The 22,384-nt window shown below is 38.1% G+C and overlaps 2 protein-coding genes across 2 annotated transcripts in view; one reads left to right on the forward strand and one right to left on the reverse strand.

Moving 5' to 3' along the window:
- Positions 1-19,274, forward strand: part of LOC132905696 (carboxypeptidase N subunit 2-like) — a 37,073-nt gene extending 17,799 nt beyond the window's left edge. The window contains exon 2 of the mRNA XM_060957275.1: positions 9,344-19,274. Coding sequence (XP_060813258.1) covers positions 9,376-11,241 — 1,866 coding nt within the window. The 5' untranslated portion in view covers positions 9,344-9,375 and the 3' untranslated portion in view covers positions 11,242-19,274. The remainder of the gene's footprint in view (positions 1-9,343) is intronic.
- A 608-nt stretch (positions 19,275-19,882) lies between these two features.
- On the reverse strand, positions 19,883-22,313 carry LOC132905706 (CD2 antigen cytoplasmic tail-binding protein 2 homolog). Its single transcript, XM_060957295.1, has 6 exons — positions 21,646-22,313; positions 21,421-21,584; positions 20,962-21,145; positions 20,715-20,896; positions 20,534-20,642; positions 19,883-20,461 (listed from the first exon to the last, which is right to left on the reverse strand). Exons 1-6 carry the CDS (start codon positions 21,788-21,790, stop codon positions 20,232-20,234), a joined length of 1,014 nt encoding a protein of 337 aa, XP_060813278.1. The 5' UTR covers positions 21,791-22,313; the 3' UTR covers positions 19,883-20,231.
- Positions 22,314-22,384: the final 71 nt, after the last annotated feature.

Raw genomic sequence — 22,384 nt, forward strand, 5'->3', positions numbered from 1 at the left:
AAGATGAAAAATTTTCGAGAACGTCAAGATTGTACCGTATGATTAATAAACTGCGAATATTTATGTAAATTAATATCTTTGCGAATTACAACAATGAAAGAGATGAAATCTAAATAGAATAGGATTTGTACACATGTTGCCAAACCAGATCCTGATTATTGTACGTTGCAAAATACTCTACGTTCTTATAATTTCATATCTAAACTAATTCTTCAATTTATAGAGATATTCTGTTTACGTCGAGAGCCCATCGGGGTAATGCTTCCGCTTTGACAAAATGTTAGACATCGATTTCTTTACTTTAGATTGACATCGCAGTGATAGGTAAACGATACTGTATCTAGGACAAGTTAATGGAATAATCTACTGAAAGATGTCAAAATTTTCTTACTATTAAAAACAGAAACTCTTTACATTATCCAAAAAAATTCCATAAAATAAAGAAAATAAGTTCTCCGTGTCTTAATCTTCATCCTTGTTACCTACATAATGAAAATTGTGATATATTTTAGCTTCTATCCTTTAAACAAATCTGTCAATACATTGTATGATCATCGTGTCCCAGAAACTAATCTGAATAAAAAAATTCTTGTCGCTCGAACAAGAAACACGTCGATCTATTAATGAAACGTCGATAAAGCGAAAATAATATGCTCACAGAGATCCAAGGCGTATTAGAAATAAAAAGTGAATTAGCTGTAAAAGTTCTACAAAATACAGAAAAAAAATTTTTCTGACAATTTTTTCTTCCACTATTCGCTTTATAAAAAATATCAATTACCATTTATTTTATCTTGAATCCACATTTCTGATTGTATCTCAGGATCGCCCTATCGTAAAAACCAAGCTCAACAGGACAGAAAACTTGTTATCGTTCCAACGAGAAGCCAGTCGATCTCTTGAAATCGGTATCGAAATTGGTATATGCACCAACGATAAAGGAAAGTTGGATATAGTGTTCAGAGCGCGAAAAGCCTGTAGCTCGTGTAGCTCGTAGCCATCGCTGCGGGGTGTAGCCTGCACCACCCTGCGGTTAGCCAAGAGCTGGTATGAGTTTGGCTCATCTTCAGTTCAGTTTCGGAGCCACCAAGGCTGGAACGAGATGAGTTGGAAACGGAAAAGAGTGGAGGGGATCCCTGTAAATTGAATGACTTGCCCCGTTATATGTTGCCCTCACCGGTTTTCTTTGCTTTATACCATTCTCAGAAATTGGCCAGAACCCGCGCTCAGATTCCATTATAGACAAGAAGTCAACGCACAACCTAGCCAGCTCGTTCGATGCCATTTCCGTATGTATTATGCATGGCCCAGACAAATTTCGTTATCCGTGGGCAGATAAGAAAACGCCGTCATTTATTATTTATTTTCCCTTTATCGGTAAACGGGAAAAATCCCCGATCCGGCCGCGACTACTGAATATTTTAAGGTGCTTTTCACGGGGAAAAATGAGAACTAAAGAGGACAACCATAACACGAAATGCAAATTATTAGACGTATCTCGAAGCTTTGATTATGTGAAAAGCCATTATCCGTTCGTTCGTGGATCCGTTCTTAATGCGTCGATTGAAAATTGAAAACGAGACCTTTTGTCCCGAGGGCTTATGACACTTTTAACCGGTTTCGTTATATCAGTTCGCTGAAATCAACCGCTCGAAATTGATCGCTCTTTAAGCGCGATTTAGACGAACGATTTCCCGGCAATTTTATTCGTTTTTAATTGAAATTTTAACGCCGAGAATTAAAAGGGGATAGAAAGTCGCTTTGATGCGAAAAATGGCAAATTTTTGGTGTATTTAAAGATCACAAAGGGAAAGTACGATGAACATTTTTTTTGTGTTTTATAGGAGAGAAATTTTTATATTCGATATATTGTCAATCAAACATGTATTATCAAAATCCATTTCCTGTTTGATTTTGAGGTTGAATGTATTCTTTCATTGCCCTTTTGCTTTATAAAAGACAAAAATCCTAAAAAAGGATTTTTTCCTTAAAAATTTTTTTCATCGTCAACAAATTAATTGCTATCGTGTATTGATGTCTGTGCTATTGGTTTCGAATTAATAATAAAATCATCCAAATATATAATGCTAATAACATTTAACGTATTCGATACTAAAAGCATTAACGTACATAGAATGGAAATTTGATCTGTACTTTTCCAATAGAAAGATAGAAAATTTCTGATTAACAAGTTGAGTGCCGCGCTATTTTCGTTCGATTTTTAGCTCAACCTACCTGCACCTCTAATGGTAATCTATCACTCTATCACTTGATTTACATGCGCTGAAAACATCGGTGGTTTGAATCGAAAGTTCAGCGTGGCCTATATATGTACACCCCACGCAATACTGAACGTATTAAAAACCAAACTTGGTCGAATCGAATCAAATAATATAAACCACTTTTTAAATCGTAGAATAGAGACTGGCAGTTGTGTTTTTAAATGTAGGAGGATCTTATTAAGATACAGTCTCAAGATGTTGTTAAACCACGTAAATGTGCCAAAACTATCGTACGTCTCCACGGCGGAGTCAAGTTTTATAAGCTATTCTAAGCAATCTGATGTTTGCCCGAAGTTACGAATTGTATCATGCGAACTCGACAACTGTAACAGCTAAGTTTCGCCACTCAGGTCTCGGTACAGTAACGGTCCAGTCTTTTTACAAAACTTGCTCAAGAAAGGTCTTATCTTTGGCAAATAGCGCGCCCAGTAGAGTCGTTGTAATTAAACTTGTTATTAACGTACTCCTTTAGCAACATTAATGGAAAGAAATACTTCGCTTATTCTCCTAAAATAAGTGTGACGTTCGACTTGATATACGTAGCTTGATTTACAAATAAGAAATTGAAACTCATAATGATGTAGCATGATATAAGATAACGTTTTGAGTATATAAATTATATTTGTACTGTGGATGTTTATGCAATATCATATTTTTATGAACGTAACTAAATAAGTGTAACTTCAATAGAGATTTAATGCACTCACTCGATATTATAACAATTTCTTTATTCTACACGTGTTATATATTTTTGCATATTATGTACATTCGATGCATTGTCGTACTTTTCCATAAATTTTCCATAAATGCATAAACATACTTAGTCTAGTAAATTAATCTAAACGCAGTAATTAGATCTCATAGAACACAACAGAACGCGTTTAAAGGTATCTTAGAGAGCAACAACTAAAATAAACTAATCGAACGAAGCAATAAAACGCTATAAGGAGGTACCTACCCTGTCGTTGAAAGCCATGTAATACGGACCTAATTTCACGGAAGCGACCAACACAAATATTTTCCCCAGGCAAGGATCGTTTCGGCTAATACAGCAGCCCTTCACCCTTATCGTCCTCTGCTCGTAGACAAGTGTTGTTTATCAGACTGATGTCACTTATAGCGATGGCCAGAAAGCCCGAATTTCGAGGTAATCACGCTCCCCTTGATCCGGGCTTCGCGGGCACCCATCGGTTTCACCCTCGTCTTCACGACTTTCGTCGTCTTCCTCCATCCCCTGTGAAGACATCCTCGCTTCGTGGAAAATCCGCTGTCTGGTCCAGCTACGACTCGATAGCTAGGATGAGAACGAAAAAAAGGAGAGAGAGAGAAAAAACCAGCGACTGATTTCCCGGAGAAAATAACGCTCGACCTGCCATACGGGATATTACATACTGCGGATGTTAACGTTCACCCCTGTTATATTTTTGTTCTCTCTTCTTTTTTCCCCATTCTTTTTTCTTTCTTTCTCTTTTGTTTTTTTCTTTTTTTTTTTTCTGCTGCCGCGAGGTCGCGGGTCCTGGGAGAGGGAGCAGAAACAGAGAACGGGGGACATATAGCTCTGTCAGATAGCGGAATGCTGTAAATCTGTGCATTATACATGACAGCGAGATCAGCGCCATTTGTTATTCCGGGTTAGAGAGAAAGGGGGTGCAGGGCGCAGAAAAGGGGACGTGAAAAATTACTGGCACGGCCAGCACTTACCGAAACGAGACGTTTTCGGATTCGCTGGTTGGAACACTTGCCAGAGGACTAGTTACGGAATTGAAATTATCGACGATGGCCACGCGTTAATGCTTCGTGGTGGTGGTCGTCGACCGCGTTCCTACGAAATGCTCCTTTTGTGAAACGCGATTCCTTTTGTCCGCGCCATCCTGCAACGCCGAGTGAATCAAAGTGTTTGAACGCCCGTGGTTAGATCTTTGTGTTGGCCTCTCTAGTCTTTTTTCTTTTCTTTTTTTATTTATTCAATGGGTCAATGCTGGGGGGCTGATCGTTTCGATGTAAACGTTGAATCAGACTCCATAGGAATGGATTCCTTTGGTCCATTTCAAACGCCTCGATCGGCTTTCGAAGTTTTGGGATTTGATATTATGGTAATGGTGTTATAATTCGTAATTTTAATAACTTTAGTATCTGGACACTGTACAACTTTTACTTTGTCGCACTGTGACGTATTCACATATTATGATTTTGATACATTTTTACGATGAGGAAAGAAAATGTTTAATCGCAAATTGCATTAATACATATGGTCTACTTAGGAAGAGTATAATTTTATTTTATTGAAATAAACGATAATGTTTCGAAACTGTAGATAAAATATACACAGAATTCGTTTGATGCATTAATAAGTTCAAAATATATTCATATATTTATGATGATAATTCAATATTTCACATACTCCATTAAACTTTGTTTTCAGAGTACTTGGTTCCATTATTTCATCATTATTGTAGTTTATTATGCGACTCTACATTGTAGGTTAAAAATAACGGTAATTCTCTACTTCTGAAGAGTTGGTAGAAGACTAGTCAGAAAATATTCATCGAATCAATGAAATGGCTCTGGACTTGAAGTTGTAGCCTGGGTTGAAGTAACTTTCAAAGTTAGAAACCTTTGCGATATTACTAACAATAAGAAGATTTACAATGGATGCAAAACAACCAGTTTGTGTATATTTCCAAGTATCTTTAAAATAGATATCGTGGAAAAAAGATTAAGTATTCTCCTAGTTTATAAAATTGATTTAAAAAGTTAAAAAATTTATTATAATTAACTAATAATTATACGAACAATAAATATCTCATTCTATAAAAGAAAATCGATTGAAATGAATAAATATTTTTATTTATTTCAATTGATTGTTTAACCGCAAGCATAATAAAGATATAAATGTACAAATAGACGTTCATTGATTTAATTAAACTCGCATAATTAGTTTTAGATCATCGTTGTTTCCCAGAATCCAACGAATTCGGTCTTGGAAAGTAAATATTCAATAATTCTCGTGCAATTTCCGTAGTTATCTCGTTCCATAACTATTTATCACTCTCAAGCGTTCGTAATCAAATTAAAAGCGTTCTACCAGCAAAATTCAGATTAAAAGCTGCTCGTTGGCTCGATTAGGCGTCAGGCGTCCCTGACATCTGCTGATCGCCATTATTTCCCAACGCCGAACTTACATCGATAACTTCTCGAAATTCAAACACGTAACACATTACCACCACAAGGCTTCCATAATTTTGGTGCTTCTCTCGCTTTCGTATACCACGCTTTTCATTTTTAATTTAATCCTTGATTTTCTAACTTCTCAGTTGCAAAGTGTTTTCTATAGTTCCGCGCGGTTAAAGTACACATTAGAGCATGTTTATTCTAGCGTTAAAAATGTTTTCAACGTAAATGTAAATGCCGGTGACCGCAAGTTGACTTGATCAAAAGCGAATCGCGACTCGAGAAATATTCAGAGACACTGTCAGAAGAACCCGCTTAACCGCGCGTCCTCGAGGAAACTCAAACCGTTCTATCGCTAAAAGGCTACCTCTGAAAGAAAGAAAAAGAAAAAACTGGTCGAGCAATTCGAGCAAATTTCGCGTTTGGTTTTCCCAGTTATTCCCGATGATGAGTACTCGAACGAGCAACTTTACAGCTCTGTGTTCACCATACACACGCGCGCGTTCACACACTGTCGAGATAATAAAAACGACCGGTCGAATAAAGTTTTTATCGGCTTGTTAATTTTCGAAGCGGCCGCGGCAACGAGGCTCACGCGATTCGCTTTTGAAACTATTCCTCGCTGCTTATCATTGTTCCTTTCGCGCCGTATTCCCCACGAGGGACTAATGTTATTTATTCTGCAGTGCATGGAAAAAAGTTAACACACAAATGCTTCGCTATTCTGCGTAAATACCAACATACATATGTACATACATACACACACGTGTACGATGTATTATACACGATGGAGTAGCCGGACGTAACGGTGGACGGGCAAAATCTGAACACGAATTGAACATGCAGGTGTCCGTAAATAAACTCGTTGCATCGAGTTTGTTGCGGCGAACCGTTGGAACGTGAAGGGTGGTTACGCTTTCGCGGCTTGTTCGCCCGCTACAAAGCCTCGCCCGTGGACCGGGGCTTTTTATTTCGCGAAACTGTTTAGCCCGGTCCCAACGCCTCCGGTCGGGGAATATCGTTTACATAATTACAACGGCCAACCAGCGAGCGCGCCAACCGGAAGAGCCGCTCTTCCACAGCCTGCGTGTATGTATTATATCGCGGACCAGTATACAATAACGAAAGGAGGAAAGGTTATTTTAAGTCCAACAACTTACGCGAAACCATTAAAGGTTATAGGTCTCTATTCAATATTAAAGCACTGGCTCTTGTGGTACGGTAGACAACGTTCCTATTACACAATAGCAAAGAACGACAATCACGTCGGAAGGTGGACGTTGCTGGGGATGGGACGGAAGTTAGCGAGTTGCGATTCAAACATAAGCAATCGTGGGAAAACGTCTTTATCCGAGGGAAAGTATAGGAAAGCGGCGACTATGGCTATAGAAAGTTGAGTGGTCGCGTAACTCGAAACTTTCGCGGACTTAGGGTACGATTCTAAGGTTCTTTTAGTTCCCGTATGCGACTATGTATACGTGTGGTGAGCTGGCCTTCTGGCATTGGACCAATGACATGTTGTTGAATTCATTTTATAAAGGGAGAGACAGGCCGGCCAGTTTCTACGTGGACTGTTTCCAATAGGCGCGATTCGATCGTCGGTGGATAAAAAAAAAAGGAAAATTGATTCGATGTTTAGCATATTGAGAATGCTCGACGTGCTTCGAATGGATAAAATGGCGGAGGCGTTGGTTATAACCGGCCTGTAGTACTCGTGCTATTTTTTCCCTTTTTTTCATGTAGTTGGTCAAGCTGTTTAAGTGTCTCTGGACGCTATTATCTCGTTGATGGCAGCGCAGTGGGGGGAAATACACGGAATGGCAATGAGAATGAGAAATTTATGAGCAAAAGTCGAATGTGTACTTATATATAATTTAATAACTCTATAAACGTGCATACCATGATATTGATTTGCTGATGGTAATCAATATTAAGATACCGTTGTGCCGATCCCATTTTCCTTCGTTTACGTTACGGTATTACCTATTTTATTACAGTACCATGACTCCGTTTATACGCTCTCTCTCTCTCTCTCTCTCTCTCTCTCTCTCTCTCTCTCTCTCTCTCTCTCTCTCTCTCTCTCTCTCTCTCTCTCTCTCTCTCTCTCTCTCTCACACACACACACACACACACACACACACACACACACACACACACACACACACACACACACACACACTCCATCTCTCTTTCTCTCTTTCTTTCTCTCTATATACACATAAGCTGGATTTCTATTACTTTTCTTAGAATTTGCGCCTGTAATTTGTGAACCGTATCTCGGGTAATTTGAATCAGCGCTGGAACGAAGCACGATCTCTTCATCTTACAAAGAGCATAATTTTCTCTTGCGCAGCATGTCGCTGAAAGTAAGGACGAAACAACGTTTGATATATTTAAAACACCAATTTAAAATGATTAAAAATACAAGAAATTATTCAGTTCCTTTTTTATTCTTATTTATTTGTGTATTTTTTCTGTATTAAACGCAGTCAGTTTTATGCAAAATGTTCTCTCGCAATAGATCTGCAAAACTGTCGGCTACACGCGTTGTCAATCCCACGCAGTGTCATGAACTGTTTTCTATATATAAACACTCTGTTAATGTAGATGTTTTTAATAAAATGATATTATAAATAAAAGAAAAATTTACAAAGCTTTTAACACGATTTTTGGCAAAAATAACATTATTCTCTTTTCCTTTTTCGTTTCACACCTATATAGATACATTATACGATAATATTCCCTAATTAAACCTTCATTGTTTCATAAATTGTAGGCGTTTATTTTGATATTACCATTTGTATGAGATTTTTTGCCATGTTTCTCTGAATATTCATTTCAAATGGGGTAGTTACGTTACGGTCTACAAGCTGCAACATAATATGTGAAACTCATTTGGAAATTGTATCTAGCACTTGAAAACTATCATTTTTGCTTTCCAGTAACTCGCGTTCGCTTATCTGTGGCAGCAGGTGTTCTAAATGACCACCATGTATTTTAACAAGTCTTATTCTTTTAACATACCCAGCTGTTACTAGAATTTGCTGGCAGCCTTGTTTAATTCGTAACAAGACTCTCTCCTGATTATTAATGAAAGCTGTTGCAGATAACGCGTCTAAAATAGGGTCAACGACTAAAATTCTACTGAATTATTTCTTACAAAATAACTGAATAACAAAATTATAGAAATTTGTAAATATTTAATATCTTTAATATTTAAAATTTACTAATAATTTTCTATCAGCCATTCTTTATATCTCTTTTAAGGGGTCTTTGAAAAATATTTATATTCAGATTGATTTTATCTCATTAATTGGTTGAAAATATAACCCTTCTTAGTAACTGCTTAATGAAATTACGTGGAAATTATTGAATGGGAAAGTCCTTCGAGTTGGGTTGTTCCCCCAGCAATCCTGAAAGAAAAATAATGACTCGTTTCGAATTTACGATGTCTACCGTGATTACAAGTTCAGCCGAGTTTTACGTCTCTGTGCTTTGCCAGCGGACAATGGCAGCCTCGGCAAACACTCGTTTCAATTACATACAAACATGTTAAGGTTTGATTGAGCCAGAGATATTTTAAAGTGAATTTTTTTTTCTTTTATTAGCAATCTGACGTTACCGCGACTATATAGAATTTATATTTTATACATTAATTAACAGTTTAAATTTTAGGTTCGGTAGAAAATAGGGGGAATGTAAGATACAGAAGATAAGTGTAAAAACAAGACCATTTTTTTGCAAAAAAGTCGAAATAAATTACTACTATATAGTAGTAGAAACGAATTTACTTTTACCAAAGAATTTACTTTGAATTTATTATCTACGTTTACTTGAATTTTATTGTGTTTATCTATTTACTATATTATTGTTTTATTACAATGTTACAGGGCAGTTCCAGTCGAGGAGGAGTTCATATGGAATGGCATCACGTGGTCCGTCGACGACGACGCTGCCAACCGCGATAGCGTTGGCCGTCGCGATGTCAGTGATGGCGAACGGTCTTTGTCCAACGCAATGCCATTGCGACGACGAGAGCTTGCACGCGTCCTGTGCTTACGCGAGCCTCGAGGTTGTTCCGATCCAATTGAACCCGGAGATCAGACACTTGGATCTGTCCAACAATCGTGTCGGCAATATTCACCTGTCGTTTGGTTTCTACGGTAACCTGGAAACGCTTGATCTCACGTCGAACGCTATCCACACGTTGGGCTCGGACAATTTCGTCTTCCAAAAGAATCTGGTCACATTGAACGTAAGCGGTAACGCCGTCAGAGCCTTGGCCAAGAATTCCTTGCAAGGTTTAGACTCTTTAAAGGAATTAAACTTAGCCAGCAACAATATCTCCGACATGGACGAGCAAGCGTTCAAAGCCACTAGTGAACTAGAAATCTTGAATCTAAGCGACAACTCGATCACCAGTTTGCCAGAAGGATTATTAAAGAATCTGCACAAAATCCGCACGTTGATCTTGCACGGTAACTTTCTGCTAGAAATCCCCACCGACAATTTAGCTCTGGCTCCGAGCTTGGAGAACGTCGACCTATCCGACAATTTGATCCAAGAACTTGACAGGGACTCGTTGCCGTCGTTGCCCTTGTTAGTATCGTTAAACCTGGCGAACAACGTTATCAGGAATATCGCTGACGACGCGTTCGACCGACTACCTGACCTACTGCACCTAGATCTATCCGGAAACAATCTGACATCCGTACCCACGTCCGCACTGGCTAGGCTGAACGTTTTATCAAACCTGATTCTTAGTCGTAATCCACTAGGTACTTTAGAAGCCGGTGGATTTCGCAATCTATTTGAGCTAAGAAGCCTGGAGCTGAACGATTGCACGATCATTAGCGTGCACGCGCGAGCGTTCGCTGACAACGTGAACCTAGAACGAATCTCGTTGGATGGTAATCGAGGTTTGAAAGAGCTACCAGCAAGGGTTCTCTATAGCGCCAGATATCTGAAATGGGTCTCTCTACGTCGATGCAGCCTGTCGACCCTGCAGCCCACGCAATTCCCTGTGGACGGCCTGTCGTCTCTTCGCGTCGGTGGCAATCCCCTGGTCTGCAATTGCTCTGTGCACTGGCTGTGGAACGTTATCAGAGCGGAAGAGCGGCGGAACGAGTCGAGGCTCGAGTTAGATACTCACGATATCATCTGTACCGACGAGGAATTCGCTGGGAAAGCCCTAATCGCTCTGTCGGAGGGTTCGTTGCGGTGTCGGCTCAATCCTCTCTATCTGTCGTTGTCAGTAGCCGGTTGTGTAGCCGCGACGGCGACCATTATGGCGCTGATAGCGCATCTGACGCGGTCCAAGAGGAAGAAACGTCTGGCGTACACGGCGCCCAATCGACCGGAATTCCTTGTCTACGTGGGCAGGAACAACGACGAACTGGACAAGAATGCGGAATCGTACAGCAGACGGCTGTTGGCTCGGAACGAGGACACGCCGTACGATACTCCACGCGGGAAGCCAGGACAAAGAAGCCCGCAACCGCAGGATACGAATATCTACGAGACGCCTAGGTACACCAGACCGACGACTAATCGTCGCGATACTGGCACCGATCCGACGTTTACCAGGCAGGCGGAAGAGGGTGTATACGCTGTGGCTGACGTCACCGATCTTCGCGACGAACCACCGGAAGTGCTGTCGCTTTATCGCATGCAGAGCCCCGCGGCTCCCAGATCGAATGTTCACCGACTGGACTATGGTTATGACTACGAGTACGATTACGATTACGAACCGCCGCTTCCGCAAAAACCTCACGTGGTGTTCGTTTGAGAGAACGGCAGCGTCTTAACGCTGCCCGATCTGTGAGAACAGAGATGGTTTTCAACCCTCTAGAGATTACCGAGATCCGTAACACGAAGAAACCGAGCCGCTAGCTCTTCGTTCAGGGAGAAGATACTTTCCGAATCCCACGGAGAAGATTCATAGAGGAAATGGATTACCTAGTGACGCGTGCTAGTTTCGTCTTGTACTTCGGTCACGTCCGGGGATTACGGAAGAAATTCCAGTAGCGACAGTCTCGCGCGCTAGATCTATCGTTGTTGCGAGCTAGTAGCGAACAGAGGGAGGGAGGAGGGTGCTTTGGGCAAGACCCTAATAGGGCTGGATCTATTGTGACTGATTGGCCAAGATCAAACGTGATACGGTAATCCTTCCTTCACCGAAAGTATCGATTCTGTCGTTCATAAGAGGTATGCATGGAGTTGAGGCATACTCTCTCTTTCTCTCTCTCTCTCTCTCTCTCTCTCTCTCTCTCTGTCTGGTCCTTCTCTCTGTCCGATGAAAGTTAACGCGTTGCTCGCGGATGGTAGATCGGTTCGAATCATTCGACTACGGATATACTATGCCCACCATAGAATCTTCAGCATCATCAAGAGAATAGCATTCCATCGTCCATCGCGCAGAAACGGGGACAGATGGTGGACTAGACTCGTGGTGGACGAGCTGAAAATGAAATGTCTTCCGAGAGATAGTCGCGCCGCTGGAGAACAGCAGAATGCATTTTCGCTGGGGGAACGCAATCTGACTCGGAATGTAAATTGTACGGCGCATAAACGTGGCCACCGTTGTATTACACAGGGACTGGGAATAGGGAGGCTACGGGAACGTATTTATTTTCACGGATTGCGTCGGATTCCGTTGGTTCAGTGCAAATGCTGGGCGCCGTGTTCCGAGGCGGGCGTTCATTTCGCATTTAAACGTAGTGACAAATCAAATCAAAGCAGCGTCTCGTTAGTCCGTTTAAACCCTCCCTAGACTAGCATCCCAAGATTACTCTTCCTCTCTCACTCGCGTCTTCACCAAACGTGTATCTGTCTGTCCTTTTCTTAACCCTAATTTCGCTTTTCCCCTCTTTGTTCGTTCGTCATTCCTTTAACTGTCTGTCTATCTTCGTCCACGTTTCCCTTTGTCGATTCACCGTTCGAACAACTGTCCGCGTCCTTTACAGGAACATTGACAAGATTTTTGCGAGACGGTCGGCTACCTCAAGCACAAGCGATTTACATAAACGAGAAACGAGTTGAAAGAATGAAGGATCGCTGGGCGTTGTTAAGTCCGCATTCCTTCATCCTTTCGTTCGCTGTTTCTTTATCTTTCTCTTATCTGTCTTTATATCTTTGTATAAGGCGTATACACACACTTACAGATACGTGTATTAACGAACACACACGCGAAGCATAACCACACGTTAAAACATACACCGAAGGGAGCAAAAGACACAATGTTAGAATTCGTAAAAACTGGACGGTTCCTTTTTCCTTTCCGCTTGAACCCGCTGAAGTCGAGTGAAGAGGGCCGTTTTCAGATGAACATTGTAAATTGAAGCAATAATAGACGCGACCTTTACTATTAGGAAACACATTACGATCGCACCGAGGTATATTTAGACACAAGAATTTCACGTTTATACAAACTTAAGCGCACTATATATATACATACATATATATATATATACATATACATATATATACATATATATATATACATATATATATATAGTGATGATATATACAAATGATATATATATATATTTATTTATTAATTTATGATGTTAAGTTTGGAAAAGATGTTACGTTTTGAATACGAAAAAAAAGAATATACTTGATGCATCAACAAGAACATGCGTACGTATCCATCACGAAGCATTGATCGAACTTTCGAATTCGTGTATCAATGTGTACGAGTATGGTTTCAATCGTAAGTAACTGGACCTATAATAATAATCATAATAGATTTTATTTATTCATCCTGCATCGTTTATTATCAGAGGCTAATTACCATATTTAATTTAGACCTAAAAAATATAATATATGTAAAACAGAAAAGAAATTGGCAGAAGATATCTAAGTTAAGAAGCAATCTATCTCAAATGTAAATTCGTTTAAATTATTGAAATTATCCTAAATTTATTAAGTGTCCAGCGACTTATAGAGGGAAATATATTTTTTATTTACATAAATGTACATTGTGTATCCAGAAAATCGTAATTCGTGACACGTAATGTGTCGCAAGGATTATTACGCGGACCCGTTAGTACGATGATCTGGATAACTCGGCCGTGTGCGTATTGCCGTCGTTGTGCGCGTCCTCGAAACGCAACGCGTCTAGAAATTTAATGGAATATCGAATTCCTGCTGATTAAAGTCTCCAAGCGCGATGGCTCCTCGAAGTAGAAGGTCGAAAGTTAAATATTCAATTCGCCACGGTAAACCTTCTCCCGAGCCTTCGTTCGCTCGCTCGAAAACCTCGGATTGCTGTAAGATTTCGGGAATAACAATTCCATCGTGAATTTGTCGGAATAATAGCGCCTCGATTCGCGGAACGAGGTCAGAGCGAACAGTATTATTCTCTTAGAATGTCACGTTCGATTGGCTTAGGCGATTTTTTATTATGTTTATCTTCTATCTAAATATCAAGATTAAATGGATGATAGATTAGATCGACTGTTTCGAGTTAATTAAGTTTTATTTAAGAATAACTTTATTTTAATAATACATACATAAATTCAATTACTTAAGAATTTAAGATGCCTTGTGAGAAAAATGAAAAATCATTCGATTTTAACAAAATAGATAAAATTCGATTGTTGAAACTTAAAAGTTAATTCGTCTTATATTTAATTACACCTTTTTATCAAAAATATAACTTTACAATAATTTAGCGAAATAATCCGAGTATTAGTATGCAAACGTAAATATATGAATTTATTACTTAAAATCGCGTGTGTGTATCATTTCGTGGAAGGCTATAGCGGTTAAGCCATATTTACGTTTATAGGATCGATATAGAAGTTGTTTTGGTAATAACAATTTACCATAGACTTATTATTTTGTGAAAAATATCTACGACCGTGATTCTCCTTTCTCGCGATACATTTATCCTTAAACCTCTCAGGGCGCAATGTAAACCAATATCTCACGCTTTCCTTAAAACCTGATTTCAAGGGGTCCGTAAGTAGTAAAAACGATTTTTATCAGACCCGTATAGAGTCCATCGATCGAGAGTTAAATTCTCGATGGAATAACCTCCATATAAAATAAACTCGCATAAAACTTGAAAACCCTGACACACCAAGATACGAAACGGAATTCAAAAGCAAAAGAACTGCCAACGATAAATAATAACCGTATTCCATCGAAGTTCACTACAAAGCTTTGACATTATACTATGTATTTATACCGTGTGTTCTAGGTTTCTCCCTTAAAATGGTATTGGTATATTCTGTGAGTAAAAGTAAGAAGAAATTTCAATGAAATTCTAATAAATACATTTTCAAAATCTATAAATTCTAATCAAATTTTCCGATAAATGATTTATAAGGCCATATGTACGACGATTTTTTTCTTATTTTCACTCACAGTTATCTTCCGTTTTAAATAGAAGTTTTAATAAAATTCCAATTGATAAATTTTTAGAATACAGAAATCCAAACTAAACGTTTATTACGAGAAGCTACGTTTTTACGACATTTTTTCTTATTTCTACTCACACAATGAATATCGGTTTGCAAAGAAAAAAAAAAACACACATACTGGGAGATCTCACAATGTCAAAGATGTACAAATGAACGAAACGCAATCCGGAAAAGGGGCTCAAATAGAATTTACGGAGCGAATCCAGCCGGGACGGCCGAATTTGAACAGTTCCCCCCGACGCTCGACCGCTTAATTTACGCCGCGATCGAATCGTCCCGATAGCCAGCAGGCTACATAAAGAATCGGAAATGGCTAAGCACAGCCGAATGGAATATTCGTGCCACCTGTAAGAACGCCATCCTGACGCGCTGGTGAAAGCGGTCAGAATACATCCGACGATCCCTTTCGTGTATTACTTCCGCGCCCCTCGGTGATCGGCTGGCAGACAGCTGTGAAAAATTAATTTTCCCCGAAGCAGCCGATCCCTCGGCAGTCGACTCAAATCGAGGGTGAAAACAGTGAAAACAGAAAACAGCTACGGTCCTACTGACCCAGAAGCCGTGGTTCTCCCATTCATGGACCATCGTCCGACCGTCCATCACTTTCAGAGAACTTTCCAAGTTTCGACAGCGAAGTTTGCAACCGATTGTCACGGCCAGGCCGGAAACTTACTCGCAAGAATAGATCCGCCGGGTATAGAGGCGATTTGATAACGCGGCGATTTTTCAATTCCCGTTTCATTTTCCGCCGATCAACGACAATAGAATCAAACTTCCCGAGCTGTCCGGAGTTCTATAATCTGCACGTAAAATTATAGACGTCTGACATTGCCAAGTTCATCGTGTATGATCGCTTAAAAGTGCTTCAAGAGAATTTAAGTTGGAAGTTGAACATACAGATTGGCTGATTTAAATGTTTGCATTAAATTGTTGTTTTAACCAGGAAATTCGATCAATGTCGTGCAGTTATAAACATAGTTAATTTACATTTAATCAAAATGTTATAAGAATAATGTAAGGAAAATGAGAATATTTAACAAAGATATTTAATATTGTAATATTCCCTAAATCAAAAAATTCTGATACAAGTAATATTTCCATGTTCTTAATGACCTGAGAATAAATTTCATGCATACGCCTAAACCGATTACACCACGTGATACATAACTTAGTCTCATTTCGACCAGCCTGCTACACCCAGATTAATTCGATTCGGATTAAGCGAGCGTTCGAAGGCACGACTAAAGCAGGGCAAAGAAAATGAACCCAGTAGAAGGGAAGTTTCGACCGACGGAAACCTAGATTAAAGAGCAATCAGAGAAAAAAACGAAGAGAAAGGGAAACTGAAAATGAAAAGAACGAACGGGGAGAAGAGAAAAACCGGACCACCCTCTGACAGTCCAAAATATTAGATTTGAGAGCATTTCATTGGACCTACTTTCCCGGTCGGTTAGCCAAGATTCCACGGTGGCATTTCGCCCAACTCGTTAGTCATGGTAGTTAGTCATGCTACACGGATCTTGCCCAAGGAACGAAGAAGAGAAAGATGAAAAAGAGGGAAGCTGTGCTCGAGCAGACGGAGAGCTGGTAGGTCGCGCGAGAAGAAACCAAAAAACGGCCTACCTCTATTCCTTCTTCGTTCTTCGCGGTGTCCCTTTCTCTGTTTTTTCCTTTCTCCTCCCTCCCTCCCTCTCTCTTTTCCCTCACCTTTTTTCCTTTCCGGTTTCGTGTCACGGGAATCTCGATGCGTTCGAGGCGCGCCCCATCGGCGGCTATTTTTGTATGTACATAGAGACAAGAGCTGCGCAACGTCGAATGCACATCACGTTCCTCAGACGCGTAAACGTCCGTCTTCAGTGTCCGTTGTTTTTTGCTGTTCATTACTCCCGGCTCCTTTTATCTTGTCTGTCTCTTGAACTTTGTCCATCTGTCTGTCTATGATAATATCTCCGCCGGTTTCATAACAACGATGCGAGAAAATACAGTTGTTAAACGATTTCGGGATTCTCTCGAACGCAGCTTCCGCTGCTTCGTAACGAACCAAAGCGCGACAGCGTGCCGCATATCACGATGAAGATGATGATGACCGGGCGTCGTCGCTCGATCGCTCGAGTGCTGGTCCCTCGTTCACTCGAGTCTTCATCGATGCTAATGCGGCGGTGTCGCCTGGGTTTCTTGCTGTGTTTGAGAAAAGTCTGTCGAATATATCAGTGACGTGCAATATTTTATACTTCGTTCAGAATATTGCCTATCTGCGATATTAACTTAATTATACAAATACGTACTTGTACTTGAAACATTGCCAGCTAGACGAATTATAGAAAATTTGAAAAATTTTATTTTTGGAAAGTTGGCGATTATAGATATTGAAAATGAATATCACTGCATTCTTCTATAAATATTATTGAAGTATGTTTGTATATTTGAAATTCTTTTCACTTGTTAACGTATTCAGCTTTCAAAAATATAAGTAGATTGCCGCTCTACAAATGATATCGCATGTGATTAAATTTCCAACATTCCCCAGAGAATAAGTGTGAATTCGAGATAACTGTATCGTAATCTGCTGTCAGTTTATGAAGTACGAGATACCTCGCGATTCGGAGCAAATTAATGCTGATTTATTATATTAATCCCCGAATAACAACGCAAAAGCAATTTATCCCGATTACAACGATTCTCTATTTACACGCGAGATTCCAACAGTATATTCGAACGATACTTTCTCAAACACTAGGATACCTGTCTAGTACAGCCGCGTATTCATGTATCTGACGTTTAATGGAGCTATAGTAACCTGTAGACTAATTAAGATTAGAGTTAAGACAATATCGACGCGGACGTTTCATTTTCCTCGAGCGTCTAAGACACAGTTCGTATACATACTTACTTCATTACATGCAATTTGGGTATATTACGTGCGTTTATGAAACCGGCTTACGAATGCGTCCACTGTTTGTGCCATTTTTACCTTTTCTTCGTCCCCTATCTGATCTGTTTCCTGGGCCCTCGTGCATAATTATTTACCAACTAATAATATTAATGAATTAACAAGTTACAAGTTACAAGGCGTTTGTTTTATAATTTTACTTGTTAATTGCTAAACTTACTTGTAGAATTTTATTTATCTCGTTAGTAGACTGCGGATTTTTATGCATATATGGGAAAATTAAAAGTGCAAAGACACGGAATGCGCATAATATGCAAAAGTAAATGAAATATTCAAAGTGCAACACTCGTTATCATGTTTAGTAATTCTTTATTTGTGTTAATAAAAATATGAATTTGCATAAATATCCGCGGCCCACATTTCTTCTCGCTCATTACTAAACTCGTTCCTATTACAGGACAATTTATTAATGCTGATAACTTATAATTTGCAACTTATAAAATATCACGAATAATATTAATTTAATTGCGCACGAGGGCCGTGATCATTTGTATCCTGATTGTACTGCGAAAATCAAAGAGAAAACTAGTGTAACTTGTTTTGTCGTGAATGTACCGCCTGTACCTACGTGAATTTTTCCTGTAAATATTAGTATAATAGTTTCGTGTGTTCATGGAGTTCATAGCTGTTCTTTATGTATAGCTTCTAGCTTCGCCTTTTCTTCTCGCCTCCGTTATTCTTGTTTCCTTTCGTCTGTTATTCTGTTCCCTCCTTTTCTTTTCTTTCTTGTCAAACATAGAGACGAAAATTGAAAATATCGACGCGAAGTCGGTGATTTTTGCATTTCGCTGATTCGCTGAATTTTTCCGTAAAATCGCTGAGCATGGAATTGGTCATTTCCGCGGGAATATCGCGTTGAACTATTATTCTTCCTTGACGCGGTAGATCTCCGAATTTAATAGTCCTTTCGAAAACTTTCTGCCACCTTTTTCTTAGGTCGAGCGGTGTATAGCGAGAAATGGCAAATCTCGAATACAAACTAAATCGACCGACTGATTTTTTCTGACGTTTAATATAACTTAGACATACTGCATCGCACACGTGCACATTCGTATTTTCTACAAACGACCGTGCGTAGGATTTTTTCAATTTTTGATTAACGACCAGTCAACTTCTATCACAAAGCTAACATTATTAGAACGAACCCTCGTCTTGTGTACCGTTTCAATACTCTCCGCGAAATTTCCATTAAATTTCGCGGTGGAGCTACGAATTTATACACTTAATAATTATATATAAATTAATTATAATATAAATTACAAAATATATACATACTACTACCATTATAGTAGTACGTATATACATGCATACTCACGGGTAAATATGTATGTACGATTTACTTACATACACGAAATATTTTAAGTAACCATATAGAAATTTCATACATTGCTAATAAAAATGTTTAAGATATCTAATAAAGTTATATTGTATATTCAGTAATATGTGTGCTATTTGTCCGGTATGTATAGATGAAATGCCTGTTAACTCCTTTTTATTTTGCGTTGTTTTATTACATATGTATACGTATGGAATATTACGTGTAGATATCTCAATCCTGTGTTTTATGCATCCCTGTGTGTTTATCTTCTAACGTTTAATTACGATATTTTTATGTTTTATCGAATGTTTACTTATTCTAATTTTATGTTGAACGTACTAAAATAAAAGCCAAGAATCAAAGATTTTTCAGAATTTATTTTCTCGAAGATCTAGAAGCTCGAATGTAAAGAACATCGAGTTGCACTCTGTTGAATAAACAAGGGTAGTGGCAAGGTTTTTACGCGCGGTACAAATAGATTTACTTTAGGGATAAAATCCTATTTAAAAATACCACGTCGTGTGGACCATAAATTCTGCCACCCCTATCCGACTATTGGGTATGCACAGGAAGTTCCCAAAGTGTAAGTTCTTTTTTTTTCTCTCGATTTAAGTAGCATACCGGATGGTCTTTAGTCAGGCATTAATAAAAACATCTGAAATACATCAATAAAGGTAGATGTCTTTAAAATTTAAAAGAGCAAAATAACAGATACATAGAAAAAAGTAAATAGGTTTCCACGATAGTTTTATTTATGCGATATGTATCAAGAAGGGACAATTGTTATTTTATACAATTTAGTCATATGGAATGAGTTATTATTCGGTATTATTACTAACAATACTTTTTTTTTAAATACAGAGAAACACAGTTTTTAAATTTCATATTTGTTATATTATAGTTTCAAAATGCCAGAGTATGTGTTCATCAAAATCTGTAATTATTGACTGTACATATTGACAAGTAGTTAGCCTATATTTCATTACATAAAACATTGTTTCTCATTGTATTTATCATCAAAAAATTACAGTTACATACTAGTTCTTTTATCAAATAAGGTATCAAACAAGAACAAAACATCACAGATAAAGTTCAAAATCCACTCTTGCTGCGTCATAAAACTGATTATTTTGACCCGTTCTTCGCACCCAAGCTCCACTTTTAAAATAACCTTCCCTTGCCCATGCATTCATTTCTTCACTTGTATGAGGACCATAAACTTCTGCATTTTCATCTTGTGACCATTTTAATTCCCATGTTACTTCTTTAGTTTCGTCTGCTTCAGAATTATCAATTCCTTTATTATTACCTAAAAGAAAATAAACATAATATATAATATCAGAAAATTATATAGGAGAACATTCCCAGAAAATATAATTACTTTCATTCCCATCCAACTTTGCTTTCTCTTTTACGTCAAAATCATCAGCATACATATCCAACTCTGCTTCCTGTTTTGAAGGATGAGCATGTTTATCTCCTAGCTCAACCTATGAAAACCATGTTATAGTTAGATTATTAAAAGTTTTTAATATCTATCATATTTTATCATGCGCAATTACCTTCTTTTTGATTTGCTCGTAACTTTCTTGATATATATCCATATTTCCAGTACGAGTTAACAATTCATTTGCCAATTCTGTTAATTTTGTTATACTAATAGAATTTTGATCATCTTCTATCGGTTTCTTTTCCTGTTTTCTTTTCCATCTCTCTGCAGTAGTTAATCTTTTTTTTCCTTTTCCTTTAAATAATTGTAATGATGAACACATTCTTTCATATGTAACTTAATCAACTAAAAATAGCTACCAAGCCTGCACAAAGCCTTAGAAACAGTTTCTCCAGGTTGTAAGTATTCCAATATTTGTTTATAAACCTGAGTTGGATTGAACATTATATCTGGATCTTCATCTTCGCTATCGCTATGTGCCAGTCCAAGTGTTTTACTGCTTTGGCTTTCCTTCTTTACACTTGCTGTAGAACTCGGTTTGATCTATCAAGATTACGCCTTAGTAATGTTTTGCATTACTGAGTAAACAAGGCAGGTTTACAGATAATTTTATTTGTTTGCTGTATGGAAACATATTCTGATATTTCAATATGCTAAAGTCCAAGAGCAAGAAAAAAGTTAGAAACATGAAAGCAAATTTACATTTTATTTTAAACTACCAGGACTTCAATTCGTATTATACAATTATGCAAATTTAGTGGATTAATTCTGTCACATATTCTAAGATTAAAATCATTTGACCAACTAGTTTTACAAACCTGCATCCAATCAATGTTGTCTAACCAATTATCTCTAATTTCTTTTTCTTTGTTCCAAAGATAATGGCCTTGTTTGTCAAAATGTCCTTCTTCTAATTCCTCTTTCATATTAAATGCTGTAAATCCTACATTTGTTTCTGGAGCACTTGGTCCATCTTCGGCACCTAATAATTATATACAGATATTTAACATCATATTAAACAAATTTTTCATACTTTTACGTACCTTCAATTTCATCATCACTCATTATATTATAATTATCCTCGTTAGCATCATCATCTTCTTCATCCGAATCTAACGAGTTTTTTACTGGTGCTTTTCTAACATTGTTATCTTCTACTTCATCAAATTTACGTTTATACATTTTCATATATTGTGAAGAACAAATCGATAATAAAAGATATTCGTCTTTCACTTTATCCTAATAACTTATTATTGACTCTTCCAGCACGTACAGTGAAATATAATCTTTTATTGGACGTTTCTTCACTGTTTCCAAGAAAAATATTATTTAATTTTATATACAGTAAAAATTACACTGTATTTCTAGAATGTCTAATAGACAAATTTCAGGGAAACATATTTAAATACAAACGGTAACCGTACAATTTAAACAGTACAATTATGTATAAAGTATTTAACTACGTTCAAGTTAGGTTAGCTTTTGAGCAGAGTAGTAAACTGATAACCACAGTCCACGGTCGTATACACAGATCTGGCAATTTCCGTGGCAGGGGTAAGGCTCTTGAGCACAATCAAATAAACAAGTTTGGACACACGCTAGGAAAAACTGTCCATTTTTTGAATTAAAAGATATCAAGATGGAGGGTAAAAGAAGGTTTCGTTATACGAGACAGATAGAAATGAGTAGAATATCTCTGTCTCTGTCTGACATATTCATAGCATGTCAAGCATGCGCAGAGCAAAATCCTTCTTATTTTCCGCGTTGATTTTTTATGACACA

The sequence above is a fragment of the Bombus pascuorum genome, chromosome 3, assembly GCF_905332965.1.
Source record: "Bombus pascuorum chromosome 3, iyBomPasc1.1, whole genome shotgun sequence".
NCBI lineage: Eukaryota > Metazoa > Arthropoda > Insecta > Hymenoptera > Apidae > Bombus > Bombus pascuorum.